The sequence below is a fragment of the Dunckerocampus dactyliophorus genome, chromosome 14 (assembly GCF_027744805.1).
Source record: "Dunckerocampus dactyliophorus isolate RoL2022-P2 chromosome 14, RoL_Ddac_1.1, whole genome shotgun sequence".
NCBI lineage: Eukaryota > Metazoa > Chordata > Actinopteri > Syngnathiformes > Syngnathidae > Dunckerocampus > Dunckerocampus dactyliophorus.
Window position 1 is genome coordinate 1,465,587 of NC_072832.1, and position 19,027 is coordinate 1,484,613.

General features: G+C 41.4%; 2 protein-coding genes across 2 annotated transcripts; one reads left to right on the forward strand and one right to left on the reverse strand.

Annotated features, from left to right (window-relative positions):
* Positions 1–662: 662 nt before the first annotated feature.
* On the reverse strand, positions 663–8,149 carry abraxas2 (abraxas 2, BRISC complex subunit). The gene is made up of 9 exons (XM_054799131.1): positions 8,044–8,149; positions 7,029–7,119; positions 6,768–6,804; positions 6,435–6,501; positions 6,124–6,314; positions 5,883–6,005; positions 5,469–5,553; positions 5,273–5,390; positions 663–3,588 (listed from the first exon to the last, which is right to left on the reverse strand). The coding sequence occupies exons 1-9, from the start codon at positions 8,113–8,115 to the stop codon at positions 3,047–3,049; spliced, it is 1,326 nt and encodes a 441-aa protein (XP_054655106.1). The 5' UTR covers positions 8,116–8,149; the 3' UTR covers positions 663–3,046.
* A 30-nt stretch (positions 8,150–8,179) lies between these two features.
* Positions 8,180–18,590, forward strand: eef1akmt2 (EEF1A lysine methyltransferase 2). Its single transcript, XM_054799132.1, has 6 exons — positions 8,180–8,327; positions 8,515–8,580; positions 10,539–10,653; positions 11,115–11,222; positions 12,242–12,452; positions 13,161–18,590. Exons 1-6 carry the CDS (start codon positions 8,206–8,208, stop codon positions 13,256–13,258), a joined length of 720 nt encoding a protein of 239 aa, XP_054655107.1. The 5' UTR covers positions 8,180–8,205; the 3' UTR covers positions 13,259–18,590.
* The last annotated feature ends 437 nt before the right edge of the window (positions 18,591–19,027 follow it).

The following is a 19,027-nucleotide window of genomic DNA, read 5'->3' on the forward strand; positions in this document are numbered from 1 at the left end:
AGTTGCGAATTGATTTATTATCCTTTCCAATCGACGAACCGGATTTATTAAAAACAAAAACAAATTAACATTTTAAGACAAGCACCCTTATTTCTGTATATTGATATATGTTTTGCAGCAGTAGCAATTAACCACGTGGTATGGCCTCAAAAGGGATGATGTCATCGCAAAAATACTGCAAGCAGCCTGCAGTAATGCATTCAGCTTCAATGTCAGTCCTCCGAGACGAATACCCATTAAGACGTGTGCAAATACAGGCTGAGATTTAAAATGGCAAAATTAATGCTTATTAACAAATAATGGAATACATATATCAGCCTGGCAGTTATTACGAGTGCCATTAGCATTTGGCATACCTATACCAATGTTTGTAATACAACAGTTGTATATATTTAATTTGTCTATATATATATATATATATATATATATATATATATATAAAGTATATACAATTCTAAAAGCCTTTTATTATTTTTTTTTATAGTTGCAGGGGGTGTCCAAACGTTTTCCACTGAGGGTTACGTACTGAAAAATCAAAGAATCTGGGGGCCAGATATTTTTATTTCGTAAAAAGCTTAAAAACCATAATATACATTATATATAGACACACATATATATATATGTTTTTTGATTTTAAGTTATTAGTATAAACATATCAGCCATTTCTCTTTTCATCGTGCCTTTTTGTTGAATTTTATTCCTACAAGCCGTGGGCCGCAAAAGGTCTCCGGGCAGCACTTTGTACACCCCGTTGTACGTATCTCACTTGTGTTTGAAAGAAAGACACCTCATACCACATGTACATGTCTCTTTTATTTATTATATCCCCCTCTGTGTTCATTCAAACATGTCTTTTTTGTCTTCTTCCAAGTGCACAAATCCAAATAAAAAGCCTAAAGAGTCCCTCAAGTGTGTGCTTCAGGGAGGTGTCGTAGTGTGTCCCATTTAGGTAAAGAAGGGAAATTGAAGTATCACTCTACAATAAGAGTACATGAGTGTTTAATGTTATAAAGAAACTACCATTGGCTCACAGCACCACAGCCCTGCTGGTTTTTGATCATCAAGTCCAGGTTACACAAGGCTACTACCCAAATAACTCCCCAAAAGGGTAACAGCAAACACGGAAGGGGCTCGAGGACCACCATCAGTAAAAGTCGACTAAATGCTACTCCCTCCCTTGTCTACTGTACATTCATTATTTAATATAGTTCCTCGTGACACTCCAGTTCTCCAGGGAAAGCCATACAGTAAATGTCATGTTTCTACATCATGTGATGTGATGTGTGTTACTCTGGCTGATTAATGAAGTAACATTTAAAGAGTGCCAGTTCCCGATCAGTGATGCAAATGAGACAACCCTAAGGCAAACAGGCATACAAACAGGTCGCTTAAGTAAAGCAGAGCTTGGCCTCAGATTGTGTCAGTTTGGGATGGGGGTACAACCTGCCGGTGACCGTATCGAACACACTCCCTGTGCGGCGCAACAGTCGGCCCATTCGAGGACGGCGTCCATCACAACACTGCTTGCTGCCTTTAGCTTTGGTTACATTTCACGTCTATGACAGGTGTATTAGTCACCAAGCAGGTTCTCTCTGACTTTTGCGGTTAGGATTCCAGTTTGTAACAAGATAGACGGCGAAGCCACAGTCGCGACACTTCTACTTAAATTTTGTGTGAGAAAGTGTAGGTGTCAGCCAAGAACAGTTTTGCAGACGGTAGCTGCCATACTGTAAATTGGAAGGCACTGTGTACTGAAGCAAAATGTTTTGGTTTTTGTTTTTTTTTTAAATCATATTGCCCAAGATCATGCAAGTGATATTAATCCAATCAGATAAAGAATACATGGCATCTATTCTCAACTATATCCATTGTTACAATTCACACACTACAGGGGCTATTTAGTCGTATGTTATTACTTTTTAATAGAGAACTATTCGACGAGAAGTGAGCTTCCAGTGGTTATAAGTCAGCAACAAGACAAGGAGCAATGTGGAGTGAAAATAGCAGACAGTTTTGTGTTTTTAAATGACAAACAGACATTTGTTGTTTAGTGGTATAGCTCTCCGTGTTGCAGCAATTGAAGGGAACCTTAAGCGTCTGGTTAGTAAAGCTACAGTACATTGTGTTTGCTCTGTGAACCCTGTGTGTACAATGTACAAAAGATGAGCGGAGCGGGTGTCAAAGGGGACTATACAAGTGGTACGACATCACCTCATTGGTATAGCACATAGAAAAAGGAAATCATACATTTTAACGTTAAGTGCAGCAAAGCACGATACAATTTCAGTGTTGTTTTTTCCCCCCCTCCCAGAAGAGCAAGACATTCATGCCAATTTCATTGAATTAACTGACACCAAAAGACAAAAATATATATTTATATATAAAGCACCCATAAGTGGAGTAGTAATTTAGTTTGAGTTCTACTTGTCATTACATAGACAACTCTATGACTCCACTTTATGCTGTACTGCTAACGTAATAATTACAGGTAAGCACAAATCCACGCAAGTGTGACAAATGTGCATGTGAAAGTCTAGTTACATTTACCTCTTTCCTTGATTTTCACCATAATAAACAGTAGGACTTCTTAAAACATGAGTTGGAAGGCTGATTGATTCTCTCCCTTTGTGTTTCTTTGAGAGGTCGCTAAAAAGAAGGCAATAAATAGTGCAAAAGTAATGCAAGAGTGGGTGCTCAGAGTTAAGTGAGGAAAACGTGAAACAAAGAGGAGCAGGACCTGCCTTTTTCTAGAACGCAATGGTTGAAAATAACATCCTCCTTGTAGAAGGCTAAACGCGTTCAAAAACGTACCGAGACAGCATCCCCTTTCCAAAAAGAAACATTCAGAACCAAAGGACCCCCCCACACCCCCTCCAGTGAGACATGGGTTCCCCTTAAAATGGAGACAAAACAAGCACATACAGTATTGCGGGACCCCAGCTGCACATGCCTTTCACTTTCAGGACTGGCACTTCTTTGTCTATCTTTGATTCCTTGAGAAAGTGCGTCAGTTGCACGTGTCCTGTCCACACCTGGCGGCATGTTTCTATGTGGTCTGTGAGCCACGAGTGTCCCCATCAGGACCCAGGGCGGACGACCGACTTCGAGCTAATAGGGTGGCGGGGCTCACGGGCAGATGGCCGGCTTCGCTCACTAGGTTCTCATATTCGCTACTGTCCTCATCTTCATCGTCAAACTCCTGACCCGCTGCTTGTCTGTCTAATGAGTCTGAGCTCGATCCGTCGCCGTTGCCGAGGTACGGGAGGCTGGGAGCGCTAACAGGATTTGAGGTGGCACCGAGGCCCAAGCTCGAGATGATGCCTAGTGGGCCTGGGGTGGGGTGTCCCGGAGATCCCACAGCCTGAGGCCGGGGCAGTAGAGCAGCACTGGTAGGCGGAGAAGAGGAGGAGAGAAGAGAGTCACCTTGGGACATGAGGTCAGCGTAAGAGGGAGGGTTGGACGAGATGCTGGGACGCTCCGGTGCAGAGGGCGCATGGAAAGATATCCTAGCTAGATGAGAAGTCTCAGAAGGTTCCGTGTTTTCCTCTGGAGTGGAGTGGGAGTCTGGATTCTGGGCTCCTTGAATCCCTGTAGAGCAGAAGACACAAGCAGTTAAAAAGGATGTGGAATGTTCATGTCAGCCCAGGAACACACAGTAGCTCACACAAGTGAGTACACCCCTCACATTGCTGCACAAATTTCAATGGACAACAGTAGCAGTTTGTGACTAGAATCCTCCTCCACTCCTCCATGATGACATTACTGGTGGTGGATGTTAAGCCACCTTGCCCTTCTCCACCTTCTTTCTTTCCGCTTGAGGATGCCCCATAGGTGCTTAATTGGTTTCAAGTCTGGAGGACGCATACTTGGCCACTCGATCACCTTCCTCAGCGAGGCACTTGTCATCTTGGGGGTGTGCTTGGGCTCCTTGTGTTGGAAGATTGACTTTCCCATCATGCTCCCCTCAGTGAACGTCAGCTGTCCAGTGCCAGCAGCACTCATGCAGCCCCAGAACATGGCACATGACAGCGCGTGATCTCCCTTCTCGTTTGTGTTGCCAGCTATTTAGACAATAATGGCTGTGTGTTGAAACTTTATACTGGTAAACAAACTGTACACTATTTTGATAGATGATAATTGTCCTACAAAATATTGCCAGCAAATGATATTACTGTCAACCTTATTTTGAGACCATTTGTTTCATTAACGTAATGATAATATATGGCATAATAATGCAGGTACACCACATCAAAAGCAATCAACTAAAACATTGTAACTGGAATGTCAAGAGCTTTTAAATAAACAAACAAACAGCATAATAACTTCAACAGAAAAAGACAAAAAAAAAAAACACAATGAAAACAAAATGGACTCACTTTTAGAAAAAACTGCACTTAAATAAAAATACAATCATAACCAAAAATAAAAAAGCAGACCCCAATCTGTTAAGAAAAAAAGCACCAACACATCAATAAAAACAATAAATGAAGTGTTAAGTCTATGTAAACAAAAATGAACTTCAATGCAATTGATGTGTTCTTCCATGCATGTGCCAACACGGACATAAGATCATTTGCACATACAATGCCTTCATTCACTGGCAACAATACGTGAATACGTGTTTACGTTTAATGAGGTGCAATGTTTTGTCGGAGTTTGGTCAAAGTACATGATTTGGATGCAGCGAAATGCGCTTGGTGCACTTTGAGGTCTTGTACTTCGGGAATCACGGCAGCTGAAAAGTAAGTTCCACCCTTTCTATTATTTATTTAAATGTCGTTGTCAAAGGAGCTGAAAAAGACATCAGAATGTGTTTTATACACAACAGGCAGGAAGAAAGCATTCAATCGTGTAGCACACAACACACACAGCTAGCGCCTCGCCTCTCCCCACTGGGACAAAGAGACTGAATGACTGACAGGAGGGTTTGGTAACTCCGTTCATTCCGCTATAGAACCAACGCCCCAGGTGATGCGACAGATGCACAGAGTGAACTCTCTTGTCATCCAGCCTGCTTGCTAGAGAGAGAACGGACGAAAACAAAGACGCATGCACATGTCAATATATCGAGGCTGGCAAAATTGTGGAGTTTGTTTTTATTTATTGTGCGGTTAATTGATTTATTGATTACCGTGACAGCCCTACTGTACACCGACAACTCTTAAGTTATATCCTAGTTTTGTTTGTATTGTAATGTTCGAGAAGGTGACATGTAATAAAATGGTTGAGGGTTGTAGGACATTGTAGATAAAATGCATAGAGAGCTACTTACGCCTCTCTTCTTCCGCCACCTTGTGTTTCCTGAAGGCAATTTGCTGCTTCAGTTTGTTCACATCTTCTTGAATTTTCTCCTTCACGCGTTCACTTTCTTCTACATCCCCGCACACGGCCTGAAAACGTACAAGGAGGAAAAATGACTGAAGTCAAAACGACAAAGTGATGATAAAAATGTGATTTCGTCTGCTCACCTGCACTTTATCTTGTAGCGCACTGTAGACTTGAAATATTGTTCGGATGTCCTTCATCACGCCGTCTTTGTCGAAGAATTCAGCCCTGCAGTGAAGTTGATTCAAAGAAGATATTGTTCATAGCATCAGTGGCACATCTTACTAGAAAGTCACCAGTGGAGTTACATTTTGGCTGTAATTCAAGTGTAACAAATTCAACCGCCCATCGCACAAATTAGTCACGGTCAGTTCACGGGGGGAATACTGTGCCTTGCCCCGCTTAAATTGCACAGCCGGCAGCAGGGGTATTAACTCTGTCAAATCAATGTGTGTGCGTGTGTGTGCCGGTACATCACCGGCACGACACAGTTGTCACGCTGCTGTTATGGAACTTTATGCAGCAAGCCTGGTGAACGCCTGGAGTCCAGATATTACCCGTGTTCTTTGACAACCTTGGCGTAGTTGAGCGAGGTGTTGGGTACGGAGGAGACCTTGTACTCCTGCTGGCTTGTATTGCCCAGGTTTGGGATGGTGAGGGTGATCCTCTGGTTGTACCTACTGAAGGAACATGACCAGTTAGCACTTCCATACATAACCCACAAAACGGACAACTACAACGCACTATAAAATGATTTACAATAGACTCCCTTAGAACTGTCCAACAGTCCATCAGTACCTGCGGTTCGGTCGGAAGAGCACATACTCCAGCGCGTGTGTGGAACTGTTGGTCGTGGAGATGAAGCTGAAAAGGAGGAAGACGAGGTCGGGCACGCCGAGCAGCTGAGTCAGCTGTTTGTGGACAATCTGTTCCCTGAACGACATCTGCTGCTGGGTGTTTCGCCGAAAGCGGTACCAACCGATCACATTCTGCGTGAAGAAAACATAGCATCCATCACGTCCATTAATTCAGGTGACTTTTGACATGAGGAAGTGTTAACTACAACAAAGAGAGGAAAACAACTGCAAAAAAAACAAAACATCACTCACTTTTCGCCTATCTTTTAGAATGCTGTTGAGATTTTCTTCATTGACTTTCCCAGCGTAGTCATAAAAGCTGATGACAGGGAGACAAAAAAGTACTCAGTATACATGCCCACTGTTACACAATCTTGTCAGATGGGGCCATCTACTGTCCTAAAATGGGTATAAAGTGGCTGGCTATTAAATTAAATACAAAAACAATAGAACATAGATATTTCCCTTTTTATTTAGCAGATTTCACAAATATTAGTAGTTAATTCATGTATTGCTAATAGGTGAATCTACCATTATAACCTAATTCCTAAGCAGCCACATTAGTTACAACTGCCAGGAACTTACCTAAACAACCGTGCACAAGGGTCATGTTTATGGATTTCTGTTGGATGCAAATGGAGACAAATAGCTTTTAAATAATTGACATTACATAGACATATTTACATATTATTGTATAGAAGATAATAATTATTTTTTACACAGTAATCACCCCACACACAGTGGAGAATTATTAAATACATGAATAAAGAATGGCTAAACCGGATAGATAGTCCTATAATTTCATACCACACTAACACATTTCGTGCTCGCTGGCGGAGGCCTTACCTACTACCTGGAGCAATTCTGCATTGCTAATCTGTGTGTCACTGATGCTGATAGTCTCCTCTTGCCTTACTTCTCCTAATAGGAAGCCCTCCTGTACATACAAACACAGCTTACACTCAGATAATTAAACCACTGCAGCGGAACTTTGATTTCCCCTTAGGACATACAATTTTGAAAAATTGTGGGAAAAACTGTCTTATTTACCCTAGAATTTCCCCTACATTGGCGGTTAACTTCTTTTCACACATGTGTGACAGTTATGAATCTGAAGAATTTAATATGCGCACCTTGTATAACCTGTAGCTGTTTCGGAATGTTGACAAACATGCAGGCAGCACACATCTATCTATCTTTGGAAGCACCTTTGATTGACAGCAGTTGGTGGTGTTTGTCTGTGGACGGCGTTGGCTTGAGCTTTACCTTTACCATGACAAATCATTTATTTCCAATTTTGTCTTTGATTACAGAAACCAGTGGTTATCGATATTAGAACGGCTTAAAGTACATTCAGGGTGACGTCATGCTAACTGTCGTCAAGTTGGTGACAGGCTCAGCTGTCGACGCGGAAACGAGAAACACAAAAACAGAGAGTTTTAGCCTCTTATTGAAACAAATTAAGATTTTCGTAGATGATACACCCAGTCACTAAACTAGGAACAATTGCTAGCAAGCAAAGGAGATAACAACTGAGTATTTCCTGGAACTTCAGGCACTTCCTGTTCTAAAACAACACAAATAGACAGCCGTGATTACTGATCATGTTTTGTCACTTAAGTAGCGTGAAACCGTAATAAATATCGCCTAAGTACATAAATTCTGAATTAACGTAGCGCTTAGTATATTAGCTATAATGAATACATCCACCGGTAAATAGACGACACCATAACTAGCTAGCCAGCAACAGGATAATGACACTGGCAAACAACACAAACTAATGACGCTGATAAACAACGCCGGGAGAAAGCACACTGGAGCATCTCTCTTTCTCTTTAGCGACATTACACTGAATACTCACATGATCCGAGTTGCTATTGGCGCTGTGGTAACACACAGAAGTAAAAGTATAACCTGAAATGGATGCCGCCATGATGGAAACATCCCTATCAATCCCACTGCCCCCTGCGGTTGGAACGGCGCGTCAAGAGGCCGCAATGCCTTGTGGGAAAAGTAGTGTTTTATGTGCCAAATACTGAAATACAACATGGAAGCCTCCACGGGAAGCACACATGTTTCGGACGCAGAAGAGGACAGCGGCTCGGATAACGATTTTGACACTTCACAACTAGGAACGAAGGCATAGTAAGAGTTTTGACTTTGATTTTTACTACGTTTACTAGGACAGAGCATTTTTTTGTTTGTTACATTTCCTCTAGATAGGTACTGGAAGTAACAACAAAGCTAGCGCTAACTTGAAATTATAGAACTTAATCTTATTAATTGCTTTATTTATCATTGAAATTACTTGTTTGCTGAATGTTATCTCCAGTTGGGACGATGCATACAAAAGGGAACTGGAAACGTTCAAGGACATCGGTGACGTTGGTGAGATATGGTAATCAAAACTACCATGCATACCGAAGCATGCATTCCTCTTGGTTAAGTCACATTATTTCGTCCATCCGAAGCCATGGCTCGACTCTTCAAACAAAATATAATCCCTAATATGAACATGTATGTACAGTGGTGTGAATGTGTTTGCCCCCTTCCTGATTTCTTATTTTTTGCACGTTTGTCACACTTTTCAGATCAGATCAGATAAAACACATTTAAATGTTAGTCAATGATAACACAACTGAACACAAAATGCAGTTTTTAAATGCAACGTTTTTATTATTAAGGGGAAAAAAAATCTACATGGCCCTGTGTGAAAAAGTGATTGCCCCCTAAAGCAAATAACTGGTTGGGCCACCCTTAGCAGCAACAACTGCAGTCAAGTGTTTGCAGTAACTTGCAATGAGTCTCTTACAGCGCTGTGGAGGGATTTTGTAGAATTGTTGTCATTCAGCCACAATGGAGGCTTTTCCAGCATGACATGCCTTTTGAAGGTCATGCATCTCAATAGGATTCAGGCCACCAGGCCACTCCAAAGTCTTCATTTTGTTTTTCTTCAGCCATTCAGAGGTGGACTTGCCAGTGTCAGCTTGAAGTCACCAACAGATGGCCGGACATTCTCCTTCAGGATTTTTTGGTAGACAGAAGAATTCATGGTTCAGTTTATCAAAACAAGACTTCTAGGTCCAGAAGTACCAAACAGCCCCAGACCATCACACTACTACCACCATATTTTACTGTTGGTATGATGTTCTTTTCTGAAATGCGCCGTTACTTTTACACCAGATGTAATGGGACACACACCTTCCAAAAAGTTCAACTTTTGTCTAGTCAGACAAGAGTATTTTCCCAAAGGTCTTTGGGATCATCAAGATGTTCTGTGGCAAAATTGAGACGAGCCTTACTGTTCTTTTTGTTCAGCAGTTGTTTTGGTCTTGGAACTCTGCCATGCAGTTTTTGCCCAGTGTCTGTCTTATGGTGGAGTCATGAACACTGACCTTAACTGAGGGAAGTGAGGCCTGTTGTTGAGGGGGCTTTTGTGACCTCTTGGGGTCATTTTGGTTGGCCAGCCACTCCTGGGAAGGTTGAACACTGTTCCATACTTTCACCATTTGTGGATAATGGCTCTCACTGTGGTTCGCTGGAGTCCCAAAGTTTTAGAAATGGCTTTATAACCTTGTCCGCACTGATAGGTCTCAATTACTTTCCTTCTCATTTTTCCTTGAATTTCTTTAGATCTTGGCATGATGTCTGGCTTTTGAGGATGTTTTGGTTTACCACAGTTATGTTTTAATGGGTTGGGGGGCAAATCACATTGTCACACAAGGCCATGTAGGCCCCTTTTTAATAATAAAAAGTTTCATTTAAAAACATTTTGTGTTCAGTTGTGTTGTCATTGAGTAATATTTAAATTAGTTTGATGATCTAAAACATTTAAATGTGACAAACTGAACAGACAGACTGATCAAGAGAGCGAGCTCTGTCCTGGACGGTCCTTTGGACTCCGTGGAGGAAGTGGGGGAGAGAAGGATGTTGGCTAAGATGACATCCATCATGAACAACACCTCTCACCCGCTACATGACACTGTTGTTTCCCTGGGCAGCTCCTTCAGCAGCAGACTGTTACACCCACGGTGTAAGAAGGAGAGGTTCCGCAGGTCCTTCATACCGACCGCTATCAGGCTCTACAACACCTGAACCATTTTTTATTCACTATGTGAATGCATTGCATGCATTGTCAATGACTATGCATTCTTTACTTGTGTACATACTTGTGTATCTTGCTTGCTGCTGTAACAGATGAATTTCCCTGCTGTGGGATTAATAAAGTACTACTACTACTACTAAAAAACATGAAAAACGTGACAAAAAAAAAAAAGAAATCAGGAAGCAGGCTAACACGTTTTTGCACCACTGCAACTGTGCTTAATCTGTCTTGTTTTTGTTATCCAATGAAAGGTTTGGTGAGGAAAGCATGAGCCGTGTGCTAAAATGGATGGGCACCGCTAATATTCCAGAAGACGCTGCCATTCTTGACATTGGCACAGGAAATGGAGCCTTTTTGGTCGAACTGGTATGAAAAATCTACACATACAGGAGGTGCTCTGTCTGAGGATTGCAAGGAGTGAGAGACAGGCTTGTTGGGAGGAGAAAGTCTCAATAATGAGACCACTACACTGCATAGTTATCACTGTCCATTTCAGGAGCACATCCTTTCACATGTTCAAAGATGCCAATTTTATCCTTGATGACAATCGTGTCAGTACAGCGGCCTAGACGAAGCATGCGGCCAATGTAGGTTGACATTTCCCCCCTTTTTTTTATGTTTTTTCTGGTAGTATTTCATGTTGTCTAATTTCACTTACATGGTGACGGCTTTCATTTTCTTTAACACACTGCGATCAGAAGCGCATACCTTACACTTGGGAGACATTGTCCTTGGTCAGTGTAGCTAACAATGACTACGATTAAGGTTTTCTTTAAACGTACTAATCTAATCTTGTCTGTTTTATTTCCCCCCCTTCTTTCCAAAAGGCTAAACTTGGATTCAGGAATTTAACTGGAATAGATTATTCCACAGCTTCTGTAGAGCTGGCAAAAAGTGTTCTGCAAGCAGAGGACCTAACACATGTCAATGTTGAGGTGGGTTTTTTTAAATATATATAATATAAATAAATATATATATATCTCATATTGTACTCTGTGTGTGTAACTTCTATATGTTTAGGGCATTACACTTCTGACTGTATGCTTGCCTTGGTCCTTGGACATGATGTCAATATTGACATTAGGTGGACCTGCAGAGCACATCGCTTGTGTGTGTGTGTGTGTGGGAGAGAGGGAGAGAATACAAAACATTCCCCATGCACAGTTATTTTATTTTTATTTGCATGTGCTCGTGTTTGTGTGCATGCAAATCCTAGGGGTGTACAAGAAGAGTCAGACGCACGCAAGTGTAAGACTTAAAAGAACGTTCTTGTTCTCAATGCCATGCTCAGGAGTTTTAACATCAGGGCAACACTAAGGAAAAAAGTCCTAAATTACGGAAAAAGTCATTTGTAACATCAAGAGAATTAAGTTTGTGTATATGAGAATATTCTCGTAAAAGTCTGTTTTTTTCTCTTCTGTATAAAAATGAGGACTTTTTTTCTTGTAAAATATGGACTTCTTTGTAATATTACATCTTATGAAACCGCGTTATTCTTGTACAATTAGGATTTATATTTGTGCTGTCAAAGGATTAAACATTTTAATCAAATTAATTTTACAGTTTACAATTAATCATGATTGATCACCATTTGCAACCATGTGTGAAATATGCCCTTTTTACTGTATTTTTTTTTAAATAAAAAGGTAAACGGCAGGACATTAAAAGACAATTAACAGCGCCAAATGAACTGAAACTTTACATCATGCTAAAAATACTTGTAAACGTGTGGCATTATTTTTGCAAAATCATGACTATTCCTGTCAAGTTTTAATATTTTTTTTAGGAAAAGTAGGACGTTATTCTCTGAAAAGTATGATTTTTGTTCTTGTAAATTATTGTTTTGTAAAATCTGAAATTAATATTGTAATAAAATGACATATTTATTTTCTTGTACAGTACTGTACATTTTGTTCTGAAATAATTTCCTCCTATTTTCTTTTTTTTTTTTTAGGAGGTGGACTTCTGTCAAGGGGAGCTTAAGGGTTTCGACGTCTGCATCGACAAAGGAACGTTTGACGCGATAAGCCTAAACCCTGACCACACCAGTGAGGTCAAAAAACTTTATGTACAAGCTTTAAAAGACGCTCTGAAGGACCGGGGGCTCTTCTCTATCACGTCGTGTAACTGGACTAAAGAACAGCTGCTTGAGCGATTCAGTGAAGGTGAGTGGGGATCGTACTGTTATTGCTGCATTATTTACATGACAGTGATCAGTCGGCCCATTTTTACTATCTTTGATTCTGCTTTAGTTAGTTCTCTCTACGCCTCACACAGTCATAAGTTAGTTATTTGTTTGCAGCAATGGACATTCACTTTGTTTTTAGCAGTACTTGAGAGATCAACATGGCCAAAATATTATTTAGATGAAATTGTAATTGACTAACTTCACCACTAGGTAGAGCAGCCACACTTTATCTATGCTTTGCTGGTGTCAGGCGGGGTACATTGTGGGTTTCTGTGACTGCATTTCTAGTTTTTTTTTGTTTTTTTTTTTTTGGAGCTGGGTTGTACTGAAAAGAGCAAAATACATTTAAACATTTTGTGGCTTCTGGCATTGAAACACAAACATTTACATTTGGGCCCTTTTGTTGTCTAACCATCAGTCAACACGCAGCTCTTCAATCGTGACGGTTACCTGCTGGGCTGTTAAGCTTCAGGCAGCAACTGTCTGAAGTTGTTGTGTTTTTGGCAAGGGGCCCATTAGCCGTCACCCCTCTGTCAGCGTAGTCGCACGAGAATGCCTGCAGGGGGCTGTGAGGGGCCTCCGAGAGCAATTGGAGGATGTTAAAGTGCTTATTGAGGCCTTTTGGTGATGCTACACAAACTTAACACATTTCTTGTCTTTTCCTCCCCCCCATGGTGTCTCACAGGATTTGAACTTGTGCAAGAGTTACCCACACCCACTTTCCAGTTTGGAGGCATGAAGGGCAACAGTGTGACTGCATTAATATTTAAACGACTACATTAATTTTTTTTTTACATGCATCCGTTTGTGAGTGGGGTTCAATTCTTTAAATAAATGATTTTTTAAATTTTTTTATTAACAGTGCAACTTTGGGTGCATGAGTTTGATTCCTAAGCAGGGCCCCAACACCCAGCCATCAGAGATGTCCAGTGCCTGTCAGGAAGGGAATCCGGCGTGCCAACTAAGCCAAATCGCTCATGTGATGAACTTGCTGTGGCCAAAACCCCCCCCAAAAATTGATGGTACAACTTTCAGTGATCATTTGTGCAACAAGCGGATGTCAAAAACAGGAAACGATACGCTCCAGTCATTAATGCACACTGTAAACCTCAAGGCGTATTGGTAAAGGTGTTTTCATGCCGCAACGTGTTAGCGGTGGGTTTTATCGTCAAGCTCCTTTCGCTTTCCGAGCTGTTTTAATGCGACTGTCGAGACTATCTGACAGCGTTTGTCTTCTGTGTAGCAAGCAAAAGAAGCCATGTTCACTGACAGACATTAATGCGTCCCCGGGGGGAAAGCCATTCAAGCGGATTGATGAAAAACGAGCTGAAACGGCTGAGTAATGCGTACGCCTGCTGCGGATCTTTGATCACGTCAAAATGTTTTCACATGGAACCTCTTAGCTCTGATGAGCTCTTGGCCCCAGTTTGAAGAAATGTTGGTTTGGAATCAGGAGAAGAGTCCCACGTCATGTGGCATTAAGAGTCTTTCATTTGTGAACATAGTCCATGTGCACCCACTCTCAACACACCCTTTTTTTTTGACTGTTCAAGCACTCATCAGAGTGTATTTGTGCTGATTGCTGAGCCAAACTGTGATTTTTTTTTTTTTTTGCTTAAGACTGACCCAAAGGAGAAAACGTGTTTCCTGTTTAAAGGAGCTCATGAGAAAATGTGCTGTTTTGCATAAACCTCTTGCTGGAGGAGCATGTTTCAGGGGATGTTTTCAACTAAAAATGGCAAAATACAGTGTTGTTTTGTCATTTTCAAGAGAAAACTGTTTTGGCCACTAAAAAGTCAATCTTTCGATAAGGCGTTATTCACCTCCAAACACTGAGAACCGGATATGAGGCGCTGCAGAACATATGGCATTGATTCACACAGAACCTGTAATGGTAAGGGAAATGCTTTAGTTTCTTTCAAACATGTTCAACACAGAACTTTTAACTTGCAGGCCGCACAGTGGCCTCGCAGTCAGGAGATTGTGGGTTCGCATGTTCTCCTCGTGCGTTTGTGGGTTCTTTCCAGCTACTCTGGCTTCCTCCCACGTTCCTAAAATATGCATGCCTGTTTGAATGGAGTCTCTTAACTTGCCCACAGGTGTGAATGTGAGTGCGTTTGTCTACAGTATATGTGCCCTGCGATTGCCTGGCGACCAGTCCAGGGTGTACACCGCCTCTCAACGAAGACAGCTGGGATAGGCTCCAGCATACCCACGACCTTAGCGAGGACAAGCGGTGTAGAAAATGGATGGATCGATGGACATTTTCACTTCATGTCTGGAAAAAGAAGCACAGCTTACTGAATCCTACCCCTTCCTCTGCTGGGTGTGCTTTCACACAGCAACACTGAATCCCATGGTCGCATCATGAGATGCGTGTATTAAAACTAGTCAGAGTGATTGAGTTCAACAAAACGGAGCAGGAGAAATTTGTCCCTGGTGTTAATTCACGTCTCGGTCCCAGCTTTGTGGGATAGTCTTACACACAGGTGCTGTCCTGGCTCTGTAACTACCCCCAAAGCTGTAACATTGCCATGTCGGCTTTAGTCACCCCAGATGCAAAAAAACAGGCTGAAAGTGGAATTTATCCTGTTGTCTTGTCTAAAAAGTCAAAACATGCTGCTCTGCTGCTTTGACACAACCCTTAAAGGGATATTTGGGTTTTTTGACATGAAGTTGTATAACATCCCCATCAGCACCCCCCACTTCGTCCCATGAGCCAAGTTCTGGTCGGATTTCGGTGACGAGGAACGTAGTTCCAGTTAGTTGCTGCATTTATACATTAATACATTTGCATCACAAAAATGCCTCCTCGAAAAAATCAGACCTCATAATCGCTTGGCATTACTTTCTCTCCTGTCGTATCACTGCGCGCTGCCGCTTGTCCATTGGTACGTGTTTCACAGCGGATAAAGAGCGCTGTGACGCGAGCCAGGCGTGTAAACACTGTGGAACACATCCAATACCGCTCAAAACACTTCGGTTTCTCTGAAGGAAAACCCTACATTTATTACAAGTGTTAAGATGGTCTGTCTCTCTTCCATTGTTAATTCCCTTTTTTCTTGCCATTTTTTGTAGCAACATGACTTTCTCCAGTACAATGCTGTTCACGAGGGTATAGTATTGCAGTGTGTTCCCAATACTGTTTTTATGCAGACAGAGGAGGTAGTAAGTACTCCTGTAGGAAGGAGTTGCACCAACCACCAAGGCTTGAACCTCCATTTCTGCACAACAGCTTAACATTTCCCTGAAACTGTATCATTCTGAAATACTCATTGTTTTTCACTTTTGGGTAAGCTTACATTTTCTTTACCCTCTGGCACTTCACCATTTAACTACAATTTCAAGGTATTCATTGGACTTGAACCACTTGAATTTCAATAAATAACTGAAAAAATTGGGGTGTCCTAAAACGTTTGACCAGTAGTGTGCACGACAATGGACAGGCGACAGCGCGCACTCATACGACGGGAGAGAAAGTGACGCCGAGAGATCGTGAGGTCTGCTTTTTTGTGACACTCTTTTGAACACATATTGTTTTGAGACGCTAAACTCTTTACTTAAGTGGCCCCACCAACAAATGGGCACTACGTTCCTCACACCGAAATCCGTACAGAACTCGGCTCACGAGACAAAGCGGGAGAGGGGGATGGGGATGTCATACAACTTCATATCAAAACATCCGAACCATCCCTTTTTAAAAGCTTTTTTACGTGTTGCTGTTCTCACTTTGAGATGGGTTTTCATGTTTTTTTGGTATCATATAAACTGCCCCTCAAGCTCCTGCTTTTGCTATGGCCCCTTTCACACACCTTGCTCAAGATGTGGGATTAATCCGCCTTTTTTCCTGCTAGATTTTCTGTGTCTGTGAGCCAGTCCGCCAATATTCTACATTTGGAAGTAGGAACAGAGGCAGGCCACACATCTTCAGTCTTGCTGTGTAAAATCTCACAAAGTTGCAGCAATATCCCGGCAATGTTCACTGGGTTCTGTGTAAAATTCAAAGACAGTTTATTGTCAGACCCATTACGTGGTTTCTGTGTAAAAGAAGCTTCTATCATTCTCGTTTTACCCCAAGTGCCTGACCCACAGTTCTTGAGGTAGTTAACTGCAACCATCTGTCAAGTCCAAACGGAAAACAAGCGTCCCAAGCTAACGAGCTAATCAGGAGGCTTTGGGGTCCTGGGAGTCGTGATGAAGAGCTGCTGACATATTGAATAAACAAGAGGCCATCATAAAGAAGTACTCTGCACTCCTAATTGGAAGCCAGTGTTCCAATGGAAGTCACCTCGCCATGCTGTCGTGCAAACACATCCAGTTTTTACAAGAACTGGCTGATTTTTAGTAGATTTTCAGTGACCTGCTCAGATGTGCATAAGAATATGCTTTACAACATTCTGAGAAACGTTCCCATGAAGGGGAAACGCTGATCTCAAGCTCAAACGATTACACCGCCCTTTACGCTTTTTCTTGTGATTTTATTGCCAGTTGTTATTTATTACGCTCGGTCATTCCAATGCATCCGTCACATCCTGCTGTGCTGTCATGCCAATGCATCCCGCCATAAGTCAGGTACGTTATAAGACCACAATTTGCTGTCCTGCACAAAAGCCCACAGTCGGCACTTTGGGGTTGGCGCTTGCTGCAAAACGACACTTTTATTCCGCTTGTAACGTAAGCCTACAAGCGTGTGGACACGGTGCCACGGCCGGCATGACTACTACGCTTTCATTTTACGCCAATATTTATGCTGGTTTTTCTTCCTTTCGCTCCTCTGGGTCGAGAGGTGTCTTAATAGGATTTTATGGGGTGGGGGGATCACTCTAACATGTTGCCGGGAAGTTTTCCACGGCAGGAGGGCCAGCGCGGAGGTGGAAAGGAAAAGAGAGATGATTTTGGAAGATGTGCTCGGGGATGACGATGGATACTTTACAGCAGGGGTGTCCAAACCTTTTCACAGAGGGCCTCATACAGAAAAATTAAGAGACGTGGGGGGCCGCTCTGATAAATTTTGTGCATTAAAGATGCTAAAATCAATCCAAGTAGGTCAATGTGCTCAGCAAAAATATAAACGCAAAGCTTTGGGTTTTGCTGCCATTTTTCATGCGCTGAACTCAAACGTTGCGAACCTTTTCTGGGTTGATAAAAGGCCCGTCTCTCTCGTATGACAGAGTGTTAGGGACACACTGAAAAACTAATCTGAGATTTCAAGAATAAAGTCGAACATTTACGAGAAAAAAAGTCAAAATATGACCTTTGCCTCAGGCCAAAGGTCACATAAGTCCTCCTTTTCATAGCCATCTCAAGCAATGCCTGTTATGACATCCTAATGTGTTTGTGCTCAACTGCTGTTTTGTTGCCACGTTATAAATAAAAGCTTGCCTGAAGCAAGAGGAGTGTTTCCTTCCTTCCTGAAGAGCTATGCTCTATTTTCTCTCTCACATGTAATATTACCACCTTATTCTCATACATTTACGACTTTATTCTCGTAGTGTTACGACTTTTTACCTCTAGTAAGTGTATGACTTTATTCTCCAAATCTCAGATTACTATTATTTTTTTCAATGTGGCCCTAATACGCTGTCGTACTCTCGATTATTCTTCTCAAGTCTGTCGAAACTCTTGTTCGCGAGCATTCATGGTTCATGATGGATCCACCTCACAGGCGGTGCACATCAAGATGCTGATGAGGCAACATGATTATTGCACAGGTGTGCCTTAGGAGCCCATCCCAGCTGACTAGTCGCCAGTCAATCGCAGGGCACATATAGACAAACTTTTACTTGTAATTGAGTCAAATTACACCATAGTATTTTAGTACTCTCCCCGCTTGTGTGTACATGTATGGAAAGAAAGTACAATAATAAGCCAGTGTGTACTCTAGGTAGTAACAGTAACTGAATTAGGTCTTACTTTTTACTTGAGTAGATTTTAGACCTGTATTTATACTTCATGAGTAGTATTTTAATACTCTTTCCAATCTACAATATGGCTGATGTGTGCACTAGGTTTATGGATCTCAACTGGTTGTTCGGGACCCAAAAGTGGGTCGCAGATCCATTCTGGGTGGGTGACAGACAGCAAGCCAAAAATGACATTAAAATATGTCATTTTCAACTGATGTCTGACTTTCCTGTCTGAGTTTCCTTGATAAAACGCCTTAATGATTTTTTCTAAAATGCACTTTGGATGTAATTATGTGTGAATGTTTCAAAAGATGAGGTGATTTAAAAAATAAAAATACTTTTGCTTGGTTTGACTTAAGTAAAAGTATAAAATATATAAATAAAGAAATAAATGAAGGAATAAATAAGTATAAAAATGACTTAAAGTGTAAAAAAGTATACAAAGAAATCAAACATTTTAATGACGTAAATAAAAGTTAGTTAATGGGTCTTATTTTTTACTTGAGCAATTTTTTTTTTTACCTGTACTTGTAAATTGAGTAAATTTTCAAAAGACTATTTTTGTTATTTATTCAGTACTCTTTCCACCTAATGAAAAGAACGTATAGTAAGTAGTAGTAAGCAGTATTTCAAAGTATACTAAATG